Source organism: Apostichopus japonicus, chromosome 4 (genome assembly GCF_037975245.1).
Source record: "Apostichopus japonicus isolate 1M-3 chromosome 4, ASM3797524v1, whole genome shotgun sequence".
NCBI classification, from domain to species: domain Eukaryota; kingdom Metazoa; phylum Echinodermata; class Holothuroidea; order Aspidochirotida; family Stichopodidae; genus Apostichopus; species Apostichopus japonicus.
The window spans coordinates 16,317,254-16,342,595 of NC_092564.1; the positions used below are offsets into that span (position 1 = coordinate 16,317,254).

A 25,342-nucleotide genomic window follows, 5' to 3' on the forward strand; every position below is an offset into this window, starting at 1 on the left:
AAGTGGTCATTACTCTCCAAAGAGCTCTCACTCTCACACATAGTACACACACTGTATGTATAAGATAACATTGTTTGCGATAGCGTGTATGTATAAACTTTACCTGCTGAAAGGCTACCGTTGATTACATCAATAGAGCTTGATATTTCTTTTAAAAATTTCTTTCCATCTATTTTAGCGAATGTATCGAAATAATTTATAACAAGATTTTAGAAATTTAATATGGGAAATTTAGTCGATCATCTACTATTTTCATGGAGTGTATTCATGTTAAATAAGTTTCAAGATGTGATGTTTATACAAACTACGATTACACAACAACATGTGTTTGGGCGGACCGCCAGATCAAATTGATAGTAGGTACGGTACTAAGCCAGTGCGGTGTGGTTTTGACAATTCTTCTCACAAGTTCCAAGATGGCAGGGAGAATGGATTCGTTACATTTCCACGAAATTAAGGCTGTAGAATTTCTACAGTATCATGGAATGGAATTCAAAGAGACACTCCAGTTTATATCGCATCTTGGTGGCCCAAATAATTCCTTCTTGATTTACTTTCCAATTGCATATATTCTTAACCATGCTGTGGGTTTGAAGATACTCTGGGCCGCTGTCTTCTCCGAGTGGTTCAATGCATCTTTGAAATGGTAAATGTCTTATCAATGTTATGAAACATTAATCTTTGTTTCATTCTTATCTAGCCTAAATTATCACAAATTCTCACTAACTTGGGCATCAGAACGTCTCTTAGTCTCATAAACGTTTACTTAGCCCAAGCCTAAGTCAGACTATGCCTAACTCAGACACACAGATACAGTATCATGACCAATTTCGCGATTCGAAGATGATCATCTCCGTGATTCGCTTGTTTGAAATATTAAATACAGCTTCGGCATACCTAGGCTTCTGTTTAGACCTAACCTTAGGCCTAACATTGTGTTGTGAGTTGGATCTAGAGTTTGTGAAATATTTACCTTCAAATTAATTTCTGCAACCATCCTCGAATATTTCATTTAGAAATTAGATACGTTAAGTGGTCAAGGTTACAGTAAGTTAACCATCAGTCCCGATTTATTGTGATTGTCATGCTTTTGCTACTAAAACATATTCCTGCCAGTAGATTAAATTCTCCCTGTTTTTTATGTCATTGTGACATTTCAAAATGTGACTGATTTGACGATATCTGAACTAAAAAGTATGCATTTAGAATGCATTACTATACATGACCCTTCAAAAGCACATAACTGTTTTCCACACAAGCATAATTAATGGCCCCATGTTACTAACTCACATATTATGGGCTACCAAAGACCTAGTAGCAACAAGTACTTACAGTAACACCAACATTAATGTTATTTTGGGACATTCCCCAGGCACCCATCCCCCAAAACACAGTGTCCCATTTTCAACCAAAGATATATGGTAACCCTCTCTAGTATTGACTAATTAGACTCTCTCCTTCCCAGAAAGCATTAGATCCCATTGAACTGAGGATTCTACCTTTTAATTGTGATTAATAAAAAGATTGTTCAGCAGGACAGGATTCTGTTGTTCATTTAGTGTATTCTTAGTCTTTGAGAAAACATTGATCCAAATGTTGCAGCGAAACAAGTTGAGCAAGGCAGTCTTTCAAGTGACAGACAGCATGATGCCATCACATAATGCATTTTTCCGTCCGTCGGAACTTGGCAAGATTCTAGCAAACTTCAGTTGATTGCAAATATAGTGAAAAAGATCATTGTGAATTGGTTTTGCCAGAGGTATAAGAATTTTATCGCATGAAAGTCTGACATTTTGCAAGGTGTGTCCATTGCAACCTACTTACAGTAGCTGTCTAGTATGTAAAATGATACAATGTACATATAGCACATTTTTTGGAGTATTCACTAGGAATACTAAAAATGAGGAGAAAGCAAAGTTGTGACATGTTCTTTACTCATCATAGCAAATAATGTATACCATATATTTAACACTTGTGTGAAACTTAAATTTATTGCATATTTATTTTCCAGGCTCCTGTTTGGGCATCGGCCTTACTGGTGGGTGAGGGAATCAAATTTGTACAATGATCAGAATAGACCAGACATTGAACAATTCCCATCAACATGTGAAACTGGACCAGGTTTGTGACTAGTTTTATCTGTGCTTATTGCTATTCCTTGGGTCTTCTATGTACGCCACCAACTCGAATAATGGGTTGTTGCTCTTACTAGTTGTATTACACTGTATATCTGCTTTTAATTTAGAACCACACTGTTATTTATACAACTATATATGAGGAAGTGTAGCAAATCATCCTAAAAGGGGAAGGACAGAGCAGGTGAAGTCTAAGGTCCATGTTTATCTGCTGGTCTAATGTCAAGTTGAATGCTTCAAGGTTTTCAACATCCCCACTACTGTAATTGGAAGGAGAAGAAGTTTTCAGTGACATTTTCATCCCATTTCTTTCTGGAGGGGTGAAGGGGGGGGGGGGGGATGTGCAAACTGGAAACAGATGATAGTAAATTTATGATACACATATATTTGCTTCTTTAAAATGATTTTTATCTTCACATTATTAGCCCTATTCTAAAACTGTTACATTCCATTTTCCAGTGAAAAACTATATTTATATATAGATATTTGCCTGTACAATTTTTTGTTATATTCAGTACTAAAAGAAGTATATTTGTCTGTTTTTGTTTTACAACTATTTAAAGGGAGCCCTTCAGGTCATATGATGGTGACAGTAGCCATCTGGTATATCATCACTAAAGAGACTTTAAGCCATATACGTTCTTCAAGAGAGAGATCCGGGCGAGAGCTTCCTTTGATCGTAGATATCACCCTCTGGTCTCTGTTTGGTGTTTTTGTCACTCTTGTTGGAGTCGGCAGGGTATTCATTGCTACACACTTCCCAAACCAAGTCGTTCTAGGACTTTTGGTCGGTAAGTTGTAAGAGCTGTGTCGCTGTGGGTGGTTACTGTACAGTAATCACAGTGCTGCCAATGTAATTTGGAAAATTTCTGGAAAGGAATATTTAATATACTGTCATTTATAATGTAAGGGTTCTGCCCCTGCAACAATTTCAGTAGTGTTCATCCAAAGTACAATTTTTTATATAATTCATTACAGTAACAATCATTTCTGAAAGGATGTTTTTATAGATTTGTTTGGGTATGAAGGAAAATTTCACTAACACGCAACTTTTACAAAGATAAATGTACCGTCTAGGCTTTATTGCAAGAACTGCATTGCCGACAAACAGTTACCAAATTCAAAGTTACCATGTTTTGGAGTTTGGACAGAATTTTGATGGCAAGAATATTGATATACAAAAGATTGGCTTGAAACTGCATCGTTTGTGTACAAAGTTCACCTTATAAGAAGTACTTTTCTTTAAATGAAACAGCTGAATTATTTAAAAAAAAAAAAAAGTTTGGGTGACTGTACTCTACAAGGAAGCAAGCTTTGGTGTACATTGCCCAAGAGAGAACAGAAAACAGTACAGAAAACTCTAAACGTATACCAAAATGTATCATTCGTACTAGGTGCCCAAATGTCAATGTTGTTTTTATCAGTTACTAATTTACACACTAACAACAAAAAGAACTAATTTTTCTAACAAACATGCTAAGTTATGACTACTTGGAATGTTGCTGTTGTAAAGTAGACAGCTCAGGAGTTACTGTACCAAATTGTCAATTTTTGTTGTTGTTGATATTGCAGGTTTATTGATTGGACACATTGTATCCCAGCTGCCCGTCCACACCTTTACGCTGCTAAACTATCTCACCGGATCGATGTTTCTACTTCAAGCAGTAGTCTATCAGTACCTCTTCATGTTCCTGTTAAATCACAGACCTGACTGGTCCATCGCACTAGCAGCCAAGTGGTGCGGTGACCCAGCATGGGTCCATCTTGACTCCACGCCCTTCTATGCCGTATCAAGAGACATCGGCAGTCTCTTCTTCACCGGGTTAGCGCTACGTTACATCGGTTCGAAGGTCACAGAGACATCCAGGGGTCTCTTAGCCACAGCGATTCTCGCAGCTGTCGCGGTCTTTGCTGTTCATGGAGTAGCTCTACTGACCCTTCCCACAAAGTATGAATTCCTGTTTTATGCACTTGGTGCCTTTAAAGAAGGTTTGGTACCAATCATAGTGATAGGGCTGAACGTCATGTATGAAAGCGTGTTAGGCAAGAGAAAAGTTATGTGAGGAAGTACCAACACATTGCCTCCTGCCCACTTCAGTTTGATCAATGAACATGTTAGCTTTTTCTATCTATCTATCTATGTCATTCAACATCCCCTGTCAATATTTATTTCTACAGTAGACTTTGTTGTTCTTGTTGTTGTTATTATTTTCATTTATTTAGACAGCTCTGCCACACTCTTAAGAGGCTGCTCTTTGATATTTTTTTTTATAGTTATTCCACAAAGTTTTGTGTCATCTTGTTGAGTATTATTAAGGTAATAATGTATCCGGTATTACACCGCAAAATAGGCAAATTACTATACAAGTGCAAGGATGTATGGCAGATTTTGAACATAGGAACCTAATAGTATTTTATACCATAGAGAGTTTAGAGACTACAAAACGGCCAAGCTAAATTTGAATACAAAATTATTCCGTGCAATGAATGGTTGTAATACCACGACCAAGGCGTCCAAAATGTGTATTCAAACTAAGTCTTTGGGGAGTGGGGGCTCAATGGACTTTAAATGATTGGTTTCAAATAGGCTGGAGATAAGTTCTCAAGCAGTTCTCTCCAGTTGTGCCATCAAAATGTGAAGACCTTGCTGTAACCATAGTAGTAATTTTTTAACAAAATGATTATTTATCAAATGTCATCAATTTAACAATCGCAAGAAAAATGATAAATTTGATCACTTAATATCTTTCACTAATTCAACAGTTTGCATCTGAAGGATGAATTATGCTCAAAAGTCATCATCACAAAAATTTGCAGCAAAATGATATATTGATCATTTATACTAAATCTTGTTAAATCAACATTTTGCTTAAATAAATAATTACGCTAGCGGTAAAATTGCAGAAAAAGGTCTCAACATTTTATGGCACCTTAACGTTTCAATAATTTAGGGTACCTTGTACATTTTCTGATATAGCAGGTAACCACTCTGGTGTTTTTGGCCGTGCAATAGAGCTTAATTTCTCACTCAGGGCAATCATGTGCAAAATAGAATTGTCTTCTGTTATGTCAAAGAAAAAAATACAAAAAATCTCCAGCCAGGATGTTCCTCCCTTCATCACGATTCGGACAAAACATGGTAAAGAAAATATTTTGTGAAATCATTGATGATGTTCTTGAGTCACATTCATTGCTTCATATATATATATATTATATATATTTATATATATTATATATGATATATTATATATGATATATATATTATATATGATAAATATATTATATATATATTATATACATATATATATTTATTACTTTTGCGTAAATCCTTCACAAGTATCAAATTCTGTTGATAATTGCAACCCACATTGTAGATAAATGGATGAGAGCTGGATCATGGCATGAATGTGAATGAATTTCTGAGCCCTCAGCACCCAGTTGGGACATCTTTTCTATTAGGTGCTTTTGTCAAGCTTTCATGACATGAGTGAATATAAGTCGCACAATGTGGCAGATTTTGAAACAGTAATCTGAAACTTTCAGTAACGAATGAAGAAATCGACCAAAAGTGTAGATATTCCTGTCATTCATGCCATGATTTGACCTCCAACAACTTGCAGCTGTTTTTTGTATAATTTACAATCTTGTTTAAAAAATCTCTTTTCATCTGTAACAGAATATGTAAAACCTGTCACATCTTCTTTGGCTTTGTTGTGGAATGTAAATGTATCTAATACAATGTAAAACCTGTCACATCTTCGGGTTACTTTGGTTTCTGTTATGATGAGTTATGTGTCTAGGCCTTTCCAACTGCTTGTTCTCTGACGGGCTTAGAATAAATAAAAAGTAAACGAATGATGGAAAACTGGGAAATTGTTAACAATTTTAAACAGAGCAAGGAACTTTTTTTTCTAGAACAGGATTGGAATGAGTGACCTCATGATCACATGTGAGTACTATGAGCCCTTTTTTGGAAGGGGGGGGGTGTTGTCAATCTGGCAACCCCAGCCAAAAAAAATTAGTATATAGGGATTTCTACCAACGAAAAGCTGGATAGCTTAGTTGGTAAAGCATAGGACTTGCTGTAATTGGTCCATTGAAGCAACATAATAGGTGTATAAAAAAGTATGCTAACGAGGTCCTCATGATAGAATACAGTAAGGAAAACAAACAATAACTACATTCTCCTTAAGCCAGCTTCACAAAGACAAAATAATTTACAATGATCATTTTTTTATTACAGAATTCTTAACAGAGTACTGTACAAAGCACTGAATACTCACAACATCAAAAATTATTGCAGTTCCATTGTCTGACCACAATTATTTGTCATTGGGTTGATTTCAATATATATATATATATATATATATATATATATTTATATGCATACAACTAAAGATAACATGTTACACAATTAATGTGTCCTTTTCTCCAAACACTTCCATTGCCAAGTTTTAAATAGTTCATTTGAAATGGGGGGAAATGGCAGAAGGAAGAGGGGAGGGTCACTTCACTCTGTTTAACCCCCTGCCCCACCGCCTCCTTCCCCCCCCCCAAAAAAGAGGAAAATCATGCCTTGGAATTCTGTGAAACTCTTGACATGCCTGCAATGGTTTATGATATCAAATTGAACTTTCGATCCAAATAGGGAAACTGGCACTTATAACTGAAGATAAAATGTACATATCTGTATAGAGACTGTGTCAAGTTCAAATAAATATTGTTCTGCAAGGTTAATATAATAAACATGAAAATGAGGAATAGATGATATATAATCACACAAAAAAATGTACATAAAAACGATACAAAATGAGCACTTGAAATAAAGGGACAAAATACATCAAGTGCTTATGAGATGCGTTTCGTTGTTGATATTGCATCCCCTCAAGAGTAATGTACTACTATCACAAAGCACACTAACATCCTGCACAGCAGAAAAATAGCTTCGGACACTCCATCCCTAGCTATCTGCTTCTGCAAGACACACTAGTGGTGTTGATATAATTTGGGATCAAAGCACTGACTGGTTTTCAAGGAATCCTGTTTAATCCAAAAAATCAACAGTTTTCACTATTGCTTATCAGCACGACAGCCGACGGATCTCCGACATATTATTATGATGAATCATCTGAATAATGTTTGTAAAATCACCACTTGACAGTTTCCAGTACAGTATAAATCAACAATTTGTAATGACAAAGCTATGGACAACTGGCTTATCTTTCTACTTTTCAACAAAAATTAAAACGCAAGTATCCCCTAAAGCCTATCTTCTCTGTGAAACCTGGTTTTTGGAATTTCTACTTTTCTGGTTGTTAACTAAGCTTGATACCTTTCTGGTTATAAATAATTTCTCTGTGAAAACTAACATGTACCATGACATATACAAATTAGGGATATGATCTGCTTTTTCCACCTGTTTGTTTGCTACAATTCATATAATTGTGATCAATAAAATGACATCAGGAAAAAAAAGTCAGATATTATTGAACTATTCTACAATTCTCTTTTGGTTCTTCTACTTAATGAAAACTTCCACATCACACCATTTTCTCTTTCCTATCAAGCAACTAAAAATTTATTAAAATTAAACACTGTTAATCAGTTATGATTTTCTTGAACCTGTGCAGATCCACCCTCCCCCCTCTCCCCCCCCCCCACCACGACATACCTACTAGAGTGATTTTCTGGCTGAAATTGTAAACAACACAACCTACTTTAACCGGACTGGAAAAGAGAAAAACTTTAACAGTCACTAGAATCAAGAAAGTCTTCCTGTAACACTGAAAAGCAATAACACTTAAAAGGCTGTAGAAATATCAGAAATGCAAAACAGTATATAAACAACGCTCTTCATCATTGTTGACCCTGGTTACCTTGGGGCGGGCAAAGTTGCACCATGGAATGAAAATCAGTTGCACAAGAGAGGGACTCCACAAACCAGACTCTAAAATCCTCCACAAATAATACAAATTTTACGAATGAATATAAACGCAACTCCTAACGCATTATTTGTTATACAAATAACCAATGATGTATTACTACTCTACTATCCTACTTACTACTCCAGTCTCCATACTGTATTCTTATAAAGCACTTAACATGACAAACAGCAGCAGAAGAGTTTCCAGGGTGGAGAGGAGGACAAGAGGTGGCTGGCAGTGGCGTAGCCAGAGGGGGGCCAGGGGGGGCAATGCCCCCAAATTGCTTCGTGCTACAGTCTTGCCCCCCCCCCCAATTGAAATCCAGTGATGTATTCAAAATACTTCTTTTTTACATTTTTTTGAGATCTAATCACAAGTATTCATACCTCAGGGCTAATGTTCATACTTCATTTAAGGTCAGAACTTGGTAATCAGACCGAGATATTACACATTTTGGGCCTTCATCATACCCACATACGGAGACCGTTGATCAATATCGTCCTACAGAATAAGCGCCAATAATTTGGTCGGTTGTATAACCATTACAAACTAGCGCTAGAAACCCATGTGCATTTTCAGTGACCAATAATGCCACTCGTTGAGAATTTTCACTGCACGTATAGGCCTAGTGAAACATGTTCCACTGAACCATTGGATGTGTATTTGTGCAGACAAGGTGCCCATTAATACATATATTTCTTGGTAATTCCTACTATCAACCATCACGGGGTTGCCCCCTTAAGAAAAATCTTGCCCCCCTAACAATAGAATGCTGGCTACGCCACTGGTGGGTGGAGATCTAAGGATTGACTCAACCCACCCATTAAATATCAATGCAACAAAAGTTTTCAAAGAGTGATAAATTTTGAACTTGTAAGGCTCACAGCTGGAGATGACTCCATTACAAGCAAAGTGATTGCATGGATAAGATATTTGTGCACTGAGTATAAATCACACATCTCTACCGAGAGATTCCTACTTAACATGTAACATCTGCCCGTGAATACCAAAAACGATAGCAAAGTGACGACTGAAGCTTGCTGAGTTTCAAAACAGAGACGCCAAGACGGCCATTCTACAAAACACTTGAATACTAACTGGATGCTGAAACCAATTTGAAGATCTGTTAACTTCCAATTAAAAATTCACTAGTCAAGGCAATAACTCGGTCTACTCTATGATCGAGTAGAAAAACAAATAAGTGGTGTACATTGCAACAAAAGGGATATTGTCAACTGTGATTGAATCCTCTCAGGTCTCACCCAACATGTTCATGACATAAACCATCCTGTTTCTGCATTTTCTACATCTCAGCTACGGTAAGTTAACCAAGGACAAAGGATGGCGATCACTGATTAGTCCTCCATTCGTATGATTGAAATTTAAAATGACCATCGACTACTGACGTGGAACCTCCTTGGATGTGTCTTCTATCGATGATTATGAGTCTACACAAAATGCTGCAGACACCTCATCCTAATCCTACAGTACAACCGATAAACTCTCTGGACACAATTGCACCAATGCTTAAATTTCTAAGGTAGACAGGCCTTACTTAATATTTGATCTCAATTGGCATGGCTTGGCTGAGGCCAGCGTCTGGTAAAATTCAACTCTTTATGGCTGAGATTCCTTCAGTAGAATGGAAGAATTCTTATATTTACATACTTATTTTTGTTGTCTTTTCATCACACTAGCACACTTGGTTGATCTCCACAGGTGGGAATTTGTTAACAGTCCAATCATGGGTGAAAATTTGCTTGCAATGTTACTTGTTTACTCTAAGAAGTAAATATATCAATAAACAACAAGTGCTTAGACCCAAAGGATAAGACTTGCAGCTGCTGTTACAACTTTGAAAGAAAATACTTAAATGTGCAAAACAGAAACAAATAACTGGTCATTTAAGTAGATTAACTTTTTGCACCTCCCGTCTTATTGTGACCTTGAATTTCCCTTCCCCCCCCCAAAAAAAAGACTTGAAAATAATGTGATTTTTCCACCAAATGAGGAGATAGGCATCTGTACAGACTTGAGCTGGGAATTCAAAGACAAGTGTGTCATGTGAAGAGGCTCCCTCAGCTAGTTTACCACACTATGGGGAATTTTAACTATGTACTGATATGAAATGGTTTTTTTTAAAAGATAGCAATACTACCATATGTACCCTGTCTTTACACAGCTTAGGCTAACAGGCTACATCCTTACAAACCATTGTGAGCTTTGACAACACCTAAAAGTCTATTGATTTCATGGAAAGTTTTCAATTGCACCATTTTCTCTGGGGAGGAGGAGGAAGAGAAGGAGGAGGAGGAGGGGGGGGGGGGGGAAAGAAGCTGCTATGCCATCAAGGGGAGGGATGGCTCCTCCTCTTTAAGAAAGTTTTGTAAAATGGAGGGTGCCTAGATACATGGTAAATTATTTTGCAACTTTTTGAAACAATGTTGAGGAATTTTCAACTGTTTGGATTGTGCTGTACATATTTGTTATAGATTGGTGTGCTGTACACTAGGAAGTTTTGTAATATTCTGCCTACCAGTACAAATGCTTCCTTTTATTTAATTTTACAACATAAAATATGCAATCCACCACCATTAGCTGCTTTAGGAAATCAACTTGATTGACACATACCAAAGGAAACTTAATTCCAAAGTTAAACGCTCAATGTGGCCACAGACACAGACAAGCACGGGATGTATAGAATTTAACACAACTACTGAGTTTTACAATGAGTCGAAGCAACTAGTTCATATTACGACTATTGCGTTTTCCTTTTTAAGTGATCCAAGCTTTATAAGGTACACCCTTACCACACAGTCTTTTCACTGCAAATGATTGGCATCACAATAATGTGGTCTTTTGATCAACAATCAAACTGGAAAAAATTGTGACAACAAAATATAGCCAAATATAAAAAACATGCATAACTAGTTGGCATCTTATCACCGCTGCCTCTGTTAATGCCCTTCAGTTCACCGGAGACACAGAGAAACCTGCGCTAACCTACATTTTGCACCGTTTTCACGGTTACTCCATTAGGTGGGCGGGTCTGCTCCAAGTGAGCTCTCAGCCTCGTCTTGGAAGTGCGTACCGTCTCCACGTAGACTCGGACGCGTTGAAGGATGGTGTCTCTCACCGTCGAGGTGAACTTGTTCAGAATGCAGTAATAGGTCGCCACACCGAACAAAAAATTGTACGATATCACCAAATATACGTTATGCAACGAATCAAAACGCCCAAATTCTCCAAGGAGGTCAAAATTTGTAATGCCTAAAGAGGGAGTGAGAAAAAAAAAGTTAAAAAACAAAATTATGACCTTTTCGTGGCAACAAAAGTGGACAGAAATAAATCAAATCACAGGGCTTTTAGAATTCTTTTCATAGAGGGCTCCTCCACCATTTGAATTATTCACTTGATCTATTAAACAGAGTGGAATTTAGCTGGAGCATCCGTGGACTAATGTACATTCAACTGTGCAGCATAACATCACTTTGACTCTAAGAAAGATAACCTTTCTTTCATATATAGAAGAGCTAACTATGCACTTTCAGAAAAACTGGAATTTCATATTTAATTACTCAGCGGTATTACTCAGAGTAAGATTGCAAATATTCCCGTACGACACCCCACACGCTTTGTTTCACCCAAGGAATGTTTACCTGAGAAATATTTAACTAGGGAATGTTAATTAGCATGTAATATTACCCATTTCATATGATCGTTACCATTTCCCCCCTATAAACTGCGTATCTCGTGCGTTAGGCAAACAGGACGATCTTGTAACATTTCGATACATTTTCCATATTATTTGAAATGAAACTGGACTGGTCAAACTAAATGAAACGCATTGCCATGTTACTTCAGTATGGCATAGTTTTCATAGCTCTTTGTTAAACATTAAGCATTCTTTCAATCCTATGAAAACTTACCCAAGGTTCGAGAGAGCACAGGCAGTGCTGAGCTCATGATAAGCAGGACGAGGGAGTTCATGATAATTTTGGTCATGGGTGTGTCGTGAGGAACTGGTATCAGAGCACGGAAAAAGGGAGCACCATAGAAGCCTACCACTGAAGCGATGAGGAGGTAGCTGGTTCGGAGCATTGGTCAAGGTACAATTACCATATCAATTTGTACCTGTGTGAAATCATTTCTTTTTTACTGAAAACATTTTCTTTCTTTCTCCATTTTCATATTCAATCTTGATCATATACATTCTGTGGTATTCTTTTGATAACAGCAAAGGCAACAGCATGAGTTTTAAGTATCAAGTCAATTTATTTTACGACCATGTGAAGTCAAAGCCAGTGATTTCCTGAAGTTGTGACTACAGCTACAACAGCGAAAAATGCTGGGAAGCTGGAATCCATTTGAAAAAAATGTTACAAGCAAAATAAATCTGTTTGGTCAAATCAGGTTATTCATTGCTAAAGACTCAACTTTTCTAAAGCCATACATACAAACACAGAAAGCCTTACCAAATTCTAACAACCATTCAGTTCTGTGTATAACAAGGACACCAAGAAAGTCACTAAACTGAAATTGGAAAAGAGCAAAGAAATTTATGGCTAGAACGGGAGTCGAACCAGAGACCTCTGGGGCGACTGGTTTAGCTAGAACGGGAGTCGAACCAGAGACCTCTGGGGCGACTGGTTTAGCTAGAACGGGAGTCGAACCAGAGACCTCTGGGGTGACTGGTCTGGCTAGAATTGGAGTCGAAACAGTGACCTCTGGGGCGACTGGTTTAGCTAGAATGGGAGTCGAACCAGAGACCTCTGGGGCGACTGGTTAAGCAAGAACGGGAGTCGAACCAGAAACCTCTGGGGCAACTGGTTTAGCTGGAACAGGAGTCAAAACAGAGACCTCTGGGGCGACTGGTTTAGATAGAACGGGAGTCGAACCAGAGACCTCTGGAGCGACGGGTTTAGCTAGAACGGGAGACTAACAGGAGAAGTTATCGAGAGCATCACATTACATACTGGAGTAGTCAAAGATAAATGCAACCAAGGCTTATTTTAAGTGGTTGGCGAGCCCCTAGTTGATAGATGCATAGGCAAACTTTGCCGGTACCCATGGCTGTTCATTTCCATAACGGCTTGGTGCAGCTATTTGAGACGAACCGATGTTAAGGATATCTTCCAATCATTTAGGACGCCTGCAAATAACCTAATGACGCTAAAGGGTATGTGAAAGGTCACTTGAAGATAATGACATCATATCACTTAAGAAACAAATTTTGAGACTGCAAAAGGATACAGAATTAGTGTGACTTCAACAATAGCTCCAAATGGTCCAAACATTGAGAGAGAAACTTTACCCACTCCTGCTTCCTACAGAGAGAAAAGAAGAGAAAGAAATATTGTCAACATGAAAGAAATGGGTGCCGACAGAGAGTGTTTACAAAAAAAAAAAAATGCTCTAACTAGGTAAAGAGATATTATGACATCAAAATTGTCAGGGAGAACTTAACCACTAAGTTCACAACTTAGACAAAATCTACAGTGACTTTCATACTTGACTGTATGCATGAACCTTGAATACCATTAAATCTTGTACGATTTTTGGTTTCATTAGAAAAGAAAGGATGCAATTAACTTAAGGTTGTAATCAACAATGATTTGAATGCAGCTGTAAAGCAATCCCAAGATAGTTGGCAAAATCTTCATTAAAATTCATAGTTTCTAGCTTTTTTTACTCATACGGTAAAACACATTTGCATCCAACTTTTGTTTAGAATTTCAATTGCTCATAAATTTGCTTAAATGTTTTAATTTAATAGCAATCCTGATATGGATACGCGCAGACATTATGGAAATGTCCGAAACACCGCTGTCATATTTCTTACCTTTATACTGACAGGTAAAGCCTTGATGCCGAATAAAAGTCGAAAAACGTTAAGACCGACGAAGAAGAGAAATAAGACTGCGAGAGCAAGCAGTAGCATCCACAGCAGCGGGTAGAAGAGGTTCCTCTGCCACGAAGATGCATTTAGTTTGCGCTCGTATTTCTTCAGGTCTTTCTGGGTCTCTTCAAGTTCTTCCATGAGATGAGATTTTTGGCCGTTAATTGGTCTATCTTGGTTGTCTAAACCTGTCGAGATGAATCATGATTGCGTTAATCGGGGAATTCTTGAATCAGATGGATAAATTGATCCAGTGCGTGGGTATACAGTAGAAATTCCAATGTTTAAGATTTTTAAGAATCCAATATCTGAAGGTTTCCTTCTTGGGATATCATGATTTTCACATCATATTGTGTTAAATTGACGTGACCGTTGAACTCCACTGAAGACAACAGTTGAGTGTCCACTAGGAGAGATCCTTATACAGAGTATGAAATACATACAATCCTTCTTTCTTGAGATATTTTGTTTACTAAGTGTGTAGAATTTCACCTCTGTTGAGTACTACGGATTAAGTGGGGGCAGTGTTAAAACAATATTGTTCCTAGGATTTTAAAGCTAAAAAAAGTTTTCATCCATTCGAAATGCTTGCGTCCCTGCAGTCTACTTTGGAAACATGCATTTTAAAATTACTCCAGAGGAACACACAATACTTAGTTATAATGAACAATAACATTGTTGTTAACTCTGTACCCAATCATCACAACCTGCGGTTGATCCTTACGTTTTATTTGTTTTGAAATGATTGGAAGAAAGTTTTGTTCTTTTGAGAAGAAGTGGTGGTTGTTTTGAAAAGAAAGAATTATGTATTTTTCTCAAGAATATCATGTTTTTAATGTTTTGCACAGGCCTAGTTGTGAGTGTGTATACTTGGGGTTTGTTTCTCAAGGGCAAGAAAGTTGCGTCTGTCAAACGCAAGCAGTGAGAAGACTTTGCATCCTTGGCTAAAATCCTTGCATCCGAGGACATAGAATCCTGCACACTGGATCATTGGGGAAAGTGTGATAATGGACAGGGGTGGGGGAGGGGGGTAGAAGGATAGAAAGGGGGAGGAGTAACAGAGGTACACACTATTGGATTAATAAACAAGAGGGGCATGGGTAATTGAAGAACAATCTACAATGATTAATAACTATGGATAAGGTGCTAATTGAACATTAAAGGTGAATGAATCCTTGATTTGGTAAAAAGCATTCCATCCGGGAGAATAGTGTGAAGGGGTAAGGGGACACGTGGAAGGAGACCACAGTTAGACTAGATCCACTACCTCTTATTTTTCTTTTCAGCACTTCTTCTTCCATCTGCGTTCTCTCGTACTCTTCTCTGACGTTCTCCATGAACTGCGGTTTGACCACAAAGTTGCCGATAACGGTGAACATTCGAGTGAATCCCAGCGGTGTAGAAACTGTTGAGGGATGTATGAATTTGGAATGTTTATGAAAACAATATTTTTGGTTTACATAATAATTGATGAAAGACTTTGTTTTGTAAAAAAATTGATATCAGCAAAGGTAATGCCACCTAAACATTGGGAAGGGGGAGGGGTTCCAGCCCTAACTGGGCAAAGGAAGATGGATTTTTCATCTATGAGCAATCTGACAGTTTGATCCATCTGATCTACACATTGCTTCAAGACAAATTCAGAATGAATTAACACTCTTCATTCGATTGCCATTCAACATGTAGTCTATTAAAGCCTAAAATCATCCCACGTGCATATGTGACAGCTTAACATCGAAACAAAAACTGCCTTCCGAGCAAAATATTATCAGATCACCAGATCTCCAAAATGAAACATTTCAAATTACAGAACAGAACAGAAGAAGGTGACTGACACATCACTTTATCTGGCAGCAAGCGGTCAGGTTTAAGTATTTCTTTCTTCCTTACTTTGTTCTCCTTATGTCTGTTGGGCACTTTGGGTGATCTGGGAAAACCAAGTTAATCCCTCAATGAGAACCTACTCTCACTCTTCTTCTTGCCAAGGGTATGATTGCGACATAATGGCAACAAACAGAAAAATGCATTTGTTCATAATGTCGCCACTGGCTATTTTCAGTCAAACTTTCTTCTTTACAAATATCACAGACGACACCGAAACAGCGTAACAATAGAACAGGTGAGACGATTAGAGTGATACAGCTGATGTCAGGTAAAGGTTGCTCGGCTTCTCCTCGTGGAGGAAAAATGATAAGCATTTCAATCAGTGACTCATTTCTCATTTCATGTTAGACATGTTCCTCGATCAAAATGGCAATTGAATGCCCCACTGAATTATCGAGCCTCCACTGCTGGATTAGAGTGGTACGTGTGTTATATTGAAAGGCTAGAGGGATAGAGGGTTTCTTCTTTGAGAAAAACTTGTCCACTTTCAATCTGATTCCTTTTTTCTTTTACCTTGAACAGCTCTACTTCTTTTTCTTTTCTTAAGCATTTTTATGAGACACACTCCATACAATGATTTCTTAGCTTCTAACCGTGGAGATAAATTTCAGTAAGCATTGTGTCACCCTTCCAAAACAGCAATTGGACATTTCAACTACTCGCCCCCCCCCCCTACCTTCCCTTGCCCACCCCTGCCACCCCTCTTCTTCAACACGAAACAGGGTATTACTTTTTTCCTACTAGAGGATTCATTCTTCATTCAAAAGTTTGCTGCAATAGGCTGTTTCTCTCCTAATAGCTTCCTAATTCCATTTCTTTTATTTAAATGGGATAAAGAATTTCAATACACACCAATCTGAAGATCTTTGTTTAGTCAATCTGTTTTTTGTGCAACTCTACACTGTAGCCTTTTTTTAAATCTTTGCCAAAAAAATATTCCATTTTGGAGGAAAATCTTGATACAATACTTACTTAAAAGTATGAAGACTCCAAGAATGGACATGCAAGAGTACAGCAATGGTAAAGAAGAAGACCAAACACCTACAGGGAAATTGAAAAAGAGAACAACATAAATTTCATCAACTTTCCTGTTCCTGTTTGGCTTGTTGGGCTGTGTACTAAAACAAACTAGTTTCCTTTCTTAGTGAGCTTCAAACTGCAACTTCTTTGAAAAATCTTGACGGAACAACCCTTGGCAATTCTCATAACATGATCAATCGTTAGACGACCTCTAGCTTTCAAATACTTTGAAAGAGAAAAACAACACAACCAACCAGCTCCAGCTTTAAAAGTTATGCAATTAATTTGCTGCATCACCCTCTCTCTCACCTGCCTCTTCTGAATCTGTCAAGACATAAATAACTTTCTACAAATTAAATTACAGCAAATTATGGGGTTGGGGATCAAAACCAAACCAAATCGGCAGCTTGAAAAACTTCATGGACCTTCTTGCCTGTACATGGTTCAATGACTTACCGAACAATGTTTGAAGGCTGGAATCTTCTTCATCATCAAAGAGAGCACTAGCCACCCAGACGAGTCCAAAGATCAGAATGCTCAGCAGAAAGAGAACTAAGGTAGTCTCGAAAATTCGAGCTTTCAAACCCTGAGGGGGAGGGAGAGTAGAAAAATATAATAAAGTAAATGATGATACCAAACAAAATGTAATTAAAAACCTCTACTTTGGCAAATAGTCTCTGTCGGAACACCTTATGACTCGATTTAATTTATCAACTGTTGAGATTTAGTACTTAAGGGATGGTTCGGTTTCATACATAACCATTCCAGACTTTTATACGGTTCTGTAGTACATTCTCCTGTATGCAAAGAGAAAGTTTAGTTGTATTACTGTGGGTCTGTTGTGTACTATAGCAATATAATACTGCACTTAATGAATTTAAGTAATGAATAGGTGGTTACATGCAAATTGTACTAATAATGTTGGCATTTGACTTATTTCCTTACTTTAGACATTTTAGTTGTATTACAGTGGGTCTGTTGTGTACTAAAGCAATATAATACTGCACATTAATAGGTGGTTACATGCAAATTGTACCTAATAATGTTGACCTTTGACTTATTTCCTAGAACCAGAGGTAAGAATCACATATCACTGGTTGTCATTCTTAGAATTTAAGGCAAATTAAAGAAATAAACTACTCTGATTGGTGGAAAGTGAACATGTGATAGTGGGCACACTTCTTCAGCAACCTGTCCAGTCTTGTTCTACATAAAACAGACTTCTAAGAGCATGTTACCACTACACATACTTCAACAGAGAAGACTCTTATCACCAAAGAAATAAAAACTAAATCATCTATAAATCGATTTCTTGATCTGCTGAACCATCATCTCAGAATCAGAATTGAGCTGTATTGGACCAGAGATGGAGGGCAGCAAAACAGGATCAACAAATCACAATTACACAGGCCACATGAACTACTAGGACTTAGCTGTTCATGACAGTCAGGTACTGCTTCATGATGCAAATGTACCATGAGTATATACCATAACAATGACTTGCTCTAAATGGTTACCTAGACGATGAGAGAACCAACCATCTCTCAGGTCCAGAAGGAGTTAATTAACAGCGTAATGAGTAAGATTCCATTTTGTTCTATGATTGTGACTTAAAATTTCAAACTAAGTTTTCATTGGATGATTCATCCCATTCCCATGTAATCCATTTCTACCAAACACACCAACACAATACATGCAACACAACACAAAATACACGGTAACTTCATAATTGGTCATTTTACCTTTTTCCATCCGGCGAATCCTTCCGACTCAGTAAACAGATAAGCAAAAGGCATCAGTACGAAAAAGGACAAATTAGAAAACAGGAAAATTTTGTTCCACAAACCTGCAGATGAGAAATACAAATTGCATCAATTTTACATATAAGGGTTCACGGTATTAAGTTAAAATGTCCTCCATATACCTGGAGAATTCAATATCTTCATTAAATTGAATAGCAAACAGAAGAAATTTGTGCGGGTATGAGCGGTAAACTGTTCTGTGCTGTAATTTGTATGTCTTTCAGTGCTATAATGGTTATGCTGGCTACCGCTGAGCTACATATGGAAACGAATTAATAACTCTACCGTAACTGACAAAGATTTTTATCATATAATTTTAGTTAATAAAGCTCTGAATTTATCTGTACCAGAGCAGCTGACACTGACATCTTAAGAAAATCTCACAAAGTTGATGAGTAAAATCATTTGTTTTTAAAGTGAATTTCGTTCATGGTATTAATACATGAATTTATACTGCACAGTGTACAATAGCCTATAGGCTTTTACTGAGGGTTTTGTATCTTAAGATGAAATTTAGTAACTGTGTGAATGCTATATAAAGAAAATTAATTGCACTTTATGTTGAATTCCTTAATCTGACATGGGGGCGTTATACTTTAGAATGATAAGGTAACCCCGAAGACACAAGACCTTAAGAATTTATAGTATAACATACCATTGAGACCGCAATTTAGGAACAATAGGTTTCCAGTGTTACAAGAGAAATTTTCAAAGATTTTCATACAATCTTTTGAGGAAACTTTGATGAACAGAACCTTGACTGAATTACTTAGTGAAATAGAATAATACACCCGGCTTTCACCATTTTTTAACAATTTAAAATGTAAACCTGTAAAGAAAAGTTGTTTTTCTCTTTTCAAAAATTATTATGTATGCTGAAACATATGGGGTGAAGACTGATGAAAGTTTCAAAGTTTTACCCTATATATTTATGAATTTGACACTGTTTGACACTTTTCCAGAAAAATGGAACATTACTGGGCTTACCATGAATGAGGGAGCTATTCAACCATTTCATGTAGTAACTGTTTGGCGACAGTAGCAGTATCTCATTACTGACAATGGACAACGGCAGAAGCAGGACGGCTCCTAGCGAGACAGTTAACGTGAAGGTGCATATCCACAGTGCTATCCGATACACCATGGCATCCTCTGCATCAGCTGAGAGAGAAAGAAAAGGACAAGATTCCATGAATGGGCTTATTAGAAGTTACTGTAGGTAAACTGCATACTGTACCTATAGAAAGTTACTGGGGGAAGAGACACACTAGAGAGGAGTCTGACCAATTATTGTCTTACACGCACACAACACATCTTCCCTCCCTCCCTCCCTCAATTGTCCCCACCCCTTCCTCCCATCATACAGAATTTTTGGGTACTAAAGAAAAATTTATCTTGGATGTTGCACCACAATAGTGGAAATGGCTAGGTTACTTAAAAGTACAACGCAAAATGGGGAACATGTAGATTTGTACATCATTTCTACGGCATTGAGTGAGTGAGCTTCTTAAGGATTGCAAGACAATGAACTGTCATGTACAGTAAATAAAATGGAAGACAATATTTAGCTATTCCAGAAAATTAATTTACAAATTTAATCCATTACAATCCTGAAAACAATTAATAATTCCAATCACAGCACAGAAGTAGGTGTATATATACTCAACAGTGAAGTTGCCATCTGGTATCCCTTAAGAATTTACTGCTTAGCTATACGGTATCACAAAATGTCACAAGTAGCAAGAAAATCAACAATTTGGCTTCTACTGTATAATAAATTGTTACCAGAATAGCCCTCTTTGAAGTCAACCTTTTAAGAAAGGTATTGCAATTGTTGTTTTTCTCCTTCATCCCACCATTTCCATCCTCCTCCCCCCCCCCCCCCTTTTCCTGTCAGTGTCTTACTAATTTTTGCCGAGTTCTGTTCAGCTGATTTCTAAATCCTATAGATACTTCAACAGCATACTTCAGATATTATTAAACAATGGCTGCTTTAGAGGGATCCTAGAAATTATTGTTTTAAGCCAGATTTGGGCAATTTAGTTATTTATTCATTAAACAGATTCTACCCAATATTTAACCAACGCTGAAAACTTTCTTGAATTGGTTAAACATTACAAGATATTTTCAAAGTGCAGTCAACTTAGTGAAGTCAGTCAAGGGACTTTAGGCAGCTACAGTATACATGCACTAGTATGCTCTGTACTACAGTGCCAAAAGATCAAACAACACAAATTCCAATAAAGACCTATGGACGACATATAAAACGATCACCACATGTGTATATTATATTTTCTACTAATTAAATTAGAAAGACATTTGAAACAGGGAGAAACATGTATACCATTCTGACAATTCACACACGGCGGCATTGTTGAATTTAAGTTCCTGGCATGACGTGTGCAGTACTGTATGATTCACAGGTTTTGGAGTTTGGTACAATGTAAAATACAACTTCAAATAAATGATGTTACTTTTCTTGAAGTATATGTAATCCCTTGAGAGGAAAGACAACTCAATTTATAGCCACATTTTGCAAGGACTAATGTATATTATTAATTCTCCAAACTTTAAAAGCTGTTCAAGTTTGCTCTCAAGGTTTCCTCTCAAAAGTCTGATTGTTAAAACTACTGCATGTAGCTGTAGAAACCTAAATACAGCATGACAGTGAATTGCAGGGCCCCTATTACCATCAGGTGTAGGCTAGAATACAAGATGTGCATGTATATTAATACATTGATAACAGATTAAAGCTAAGGTCTGTAAACTGAGGGATATGACCCAAAAGTAGGTTCGCAAAAAACTTTTGCAGATGACAGCCATCCCTACAACTCTCTCCCTATCCCCTTTTCCCCACCCCTCTTCATCACAATTTCTGTCCTTCCACAACACTCATTTGTTATTTCCTTCCTAATCCCCCCCCCTCCCCAGTCCCCTTTGCTCAGCATTCACCTACTTACTAATTTATCCACATTTTCACACCCTTCTGCAGAGTTTATCTCCTTAATCCTTTCATCTCCAAACCAGTTTCATCTCCTTTGTTCAGTTTACTCTAATCATATTCATTTGTTCATTGGTCCAATTAAGTTGTCTGTCTGCTTTTGGGGCATCTGCTAGGATTGAAACAGTCAGTCCCTCAGATAACTTTTACACATTTAACTACACAGGCTTTTTTGCAAAAGATAAGCAGTTTGCTAACAGTTTTCTTTATTTCTCTCTACAATTTTAGATTTATCTGTTATAAACTTCATTACAGTACAAAAAGGTAAAGGTACTCTGGAATATTAAAGAGAAGACTCATAACACATTGCCAAATGTCCTCTCTTCCCCTACCCCCCCCCCCCTCCACAATATAGTCCCAAACAACCATATACATTTCACTGAAAATAATATTGGTTGAACTGAGATGAACATGTTTACAGACCTATATAACAGTAGTTCCTTAGTCTGACTTTCCCATTCTGTACCCTGCTCTGACTCACAACCATTTTTGTTTCAAATATATATATAAATGTTTCCACAGGAAAATATTCAATCTGTTTTTCAACAAACCTGACAGGTTTTTTATTGCATTATAAGTTGTACCTCGTCAACGAGACACATACCAGGTGTATAATCAGGAACATGCTGAGTGCTATAGTGTTCCTGGGAAAATCCAGCTAGCAACACCCCATGGTGACTCGTTTACGTAAAAGCTTACATTACAGGCCACACCCACATCTACAAGTCTAGGAGAGATCACCAGTGCTGCAAACAACAAACCAGGCTCAAAAAAAAAAAGAAGAACATCCGTCTTTGAGCAACCTTGCTTTTAAGCAAACTAACTTTATTTACTATACAAACCTAACAAGCTGATAACAACAACTGTATGTGCAATCTTCGCATGACTTAACAAAAACAATCAATTTTATCGCTTCTGATAACATTGCTAACTTAATACATACAAGTATGCACAGTGGTTAAATAATGAGTGAACATGCTTGCCATGATGTGTGATTTACTAGTCAGGTTGTTATCACATACGTTATGCTACATTTTTCCAGAGTTCAGAGGTTTTTTCCTTCATATTAATGATACAGATTACCCAAAAAATGCAAAACAACACGTCACCAAATGATATCTCATTCATTGCAGGTTGAGTGAAAATGAAATTTGAAAATAACGTGAAATCCTATCCCACCCCACCCCCACCCATCTCCCCCACCCACCTCCCACCCCAAATAATAAAAAAGAAGAAAAAAACAAAAAAAACACTGTACAGATGCCTATTTGTCAAATGCCTGTGTTGAATTAAGACTGCAAAACACTCCAAACCTGAAGACTTTTGGAATTTCAAAATTCCTTGCCCTGTATTCTGTTGATCCATGCAATCTTTTAGCAGAAAGTTCACTTATTCACAGATAAGGAGTAAATACTGTGAGCCTCTGTATCAATCGTATTGATTACTTACAGTACTGGCTTTTAGTACAGGTTAATTCTCTTCATTTAGTTAATGATACTTCAAGGGCATGTCTTCTATAAACACTCTGTTGTAAGTCACAATACTCGTGAAGCATCATTTACATTTATAACATATGGTTTAATAATATAGGTTCATTCATTTCAGTAATTGTGCATGAAACGTGAAGTGTGTTTTGCATTTTTCGGTTTATGAAACACCTATGGACTTAAAAACTGATACTTTGTTTTTGGACAACCAAATAAATATGCTGTTCGGACAACCAAACAGCAACAACTAGAAAAAAATCCTTAAAACTTTACCCTGATAGTGGAATACGGAGACTAAACTACAGTTTAAACTTATAATTTAATACTTATGACATCACTGGTTGTCCAAAGGAATGCCTGCAAAGAGTTTTTAATAGCAGTAAACCCTGTGGTATTGATATAACGTGTGATTCTGTTGAGGTAGCTGCAGTTTGCAAATTATCCAATAAGGAACTGAAGATTCAATGTACCAGTGAAATAATATATCTGTAGTGTAGATTGCTCATTGCAATGGAAGTTGTGAGTCAGTGTTTGAAAATATCAGAGATAACGATGTATTACTGTATACTGATACTGTTATAGGCCTAACAAGTTACACGTTGTGTGTATAACTGGTTAACTAGATTAATTGTTATTGTTTTATGAGTGTAATGCCTGCCCAGAAATGACAGAGAGGGGTTGTAAGGCAGACGTACCAAGATTTAAATGTCGCAGTGTCTAAATCGATTACATTACTAATATGTGTTGAGTCAGATCAAGTCCAGTGGTACTCCCAGATCTATCCTTGTTATTGTTGTTGCTCAGTTCAGTGTAGAAACTAGCCTAAATGGGTCACAGAGAGTACAGTCAGTCTGGTACACAATTATGTGTGTTGTATTTTTATGTTTCGTTTCCGTTTTATTATCTTCCAGGAAAACCACCTGAAGGTTGCTGAGCCTATCCGTTTTTTCTTGTAGGAGACAAAGAATAAACAATCTGGCCACCAAAACAAGCGTTGGTAGAAATAAGCATTCTTTCTTGCCTGTGTATCATCACGTATATGTATATATATATATATATATATATATATATATATATTATAAAGAAAATCCATGTATACTCCAAAAGAAAATATTATTAGAAAAGAGCAGAGAAATAAAATATTTTCAAAACAATACTCCTTATTTGTCAATTATGAGTCATATCTTATTTCTCTGTGTTTTCTAAAATAAATAAATATATATATATATATGTAAATAAATAAATCAGCAGTTCTTCTAATGGTAAAATTAGGGGTGATACACATACATACATACATAGCACTACTAACAAACCAAACCCATTTACAAAGCATTTCCATTTAATTCCCTTTTCTGCACTGGGCCTAAGTACAGTAGTACTGCATAGACATGCAGAACAATTGCAGCCTTTATAGCCATATATGCTCAGAAATGTTATTATCAATTGAAAAAGACATCCTGAAATGAGGTCTCCATGAGATACAATTAGTTTTTTATTTTTATGAAGATTTTTATGAAGTTGAAAATGTTGTAAGCCTTCTGAATGGTAGATTCGGAATTTCGGACGAAAGGGAAAGTGAACTTTGACCTGGAAGCGGGTCAACAGGTAAAGAGGGAGGGAAAATCGCTAAAATGTTACCATGTTTTTGTGGAACAGGTAGATTGGATCACATAGAGATTGCATGGATAACAAATGTAAGAGAGTACTGAAGTCATAATAATAATTAGTCTAAGTATAGCACAGAATCCAACCTGAATGGATTGCTCAATGTGCTTTACGAGTGCCAATTTAATGTGATGTATCAGTTCCATATATTTAGTTCCAGACGTATCAGGTTGGTAGGTGACAATTATTAATAAAAGATTAAAAAATATATAGTAAAGTACTTACAGGAATAATAATCCTCCTTGTCAGCATGCCTCTTGTAATATGAGAGTCCCACATAGCACAGGATGTATAAAGATGCAAAGAAAAATAAAACAATCTGAAGAGAAAAGTAAAAAGAATCGTCATTTGAAACATGAAATATAAAAGCTGTTTTGTGCCTTTTCCCATAAATGGCTTTGGTTTCAAAATAAAATCGAAAAGTGAATTGTAAATATAATTATTAAAGAAAATGGTCCAACTATAGAATGCAGGGCCACTTAAGAGATGTATCCTAGCAGCTGGATGCACAGATGCCCAGTCCAG

At 36.9% G+C, this 25,342-nt stretch overlaps 2 protein-coding genes across 2 annotated transcripts in view; one reads left to right on the top strand and one right to left on the bottom strand.

Annotated features, from left to right (window-relative positions):
- Positions 1 to 116: 116 nt before the first annotated feature.
- On the top strand, positions 117 to 9,703 carry LOC139966601 (glucose-6-phosphatase 2-like). Its single transcript, XM_071969807.1, has 4 exons — positions 117 to 646; positions 2,012 to 2,121; positions 2,699 to 2,926; positions 3,708 to 9,703. The coding sequence occupies exons 1-4, from the start codon at positions 417 to 419 to the stop codon at positions 4,196 to 4,198; spliced, it is 1,059 nt and encodes a 352-aa protein (XP_071825908.1). The 5' UTR covers positions 117 to 416; the 3' UTR covers positions 4,199 to 9,703.
- Positions 6,352 to 25,342, bottom strand: part of LOC139966600 (protein LMBR1L-like) — a 22,046-nt gene continuing 3,055 nt past the window's right edge. Inside the window, exons 2-11 of the mRNA XM_071969806.1 lie at positions 25,043 to 25,136; positions 19,652 to 19,825; positions 18,605 to 18,708; positions 17,319 to 17,448; positions 16,815 to 16,883; positions 15,226 to 15,363; positions 13,902 to 14,146; positions 13,313 to 13,386; positions 11,989 to 12,146; positions 6,352 to 11,329 (exon numbers count right to left, since the gene is read on the bottom strand). Of these exons, the coding sequence (XP_071825907.1) occupies positions 11,058 to 11,329; positions 11,989 to 12,146; positions 13,313 to 13,386; positions 13,902 to 14,146; positions 15,226 to 15,363; positions 16,815 to 16,883; positions 17,319 to 17,448; positions 18,605 to 18,708; positions 19,652 to 19,825; positions 25,043 to 25,136 (1,458 nt within the window). The 3' untranslated portion in view covers positions 6,352 to 11,057. The remainder of the gene's footprint in view (positions 11,330 to 11,988; positions 12,147 to 13,312; positions 13,387 to 13,901; positions 14,147 to 15,225; positions 15,364 to 16,814; positions 16,884 to 17,318; positions 17,449 to 18,604; positions 18,709 to 19,651; positions 19,826 to 25,042; positions 25,137 to 25,342) is intronic.

Coding starts and splice junctions, on each gene's coding strand:
- LOC139966601 (XM_071969807.1), top strand. CDS start 417: ATGGCAGGGAGAATGGATTCGTTACATTTCCACGAAATTAAGGCTGTA. Junction 2,122..2,698: donor AACATGTGAAACTGGACCAG/GTTTGTGACTAG, acceptor AACTATTTAAAG/GGAGCCCTTCAGGTCATATG. Junction 2,927..3,707: donor CGTTCTAGGACTTTTGGTCG/GTAAGTTGTAAG, acceptor TTGATATTGCAG/GTTTATTGATTGGACACATT.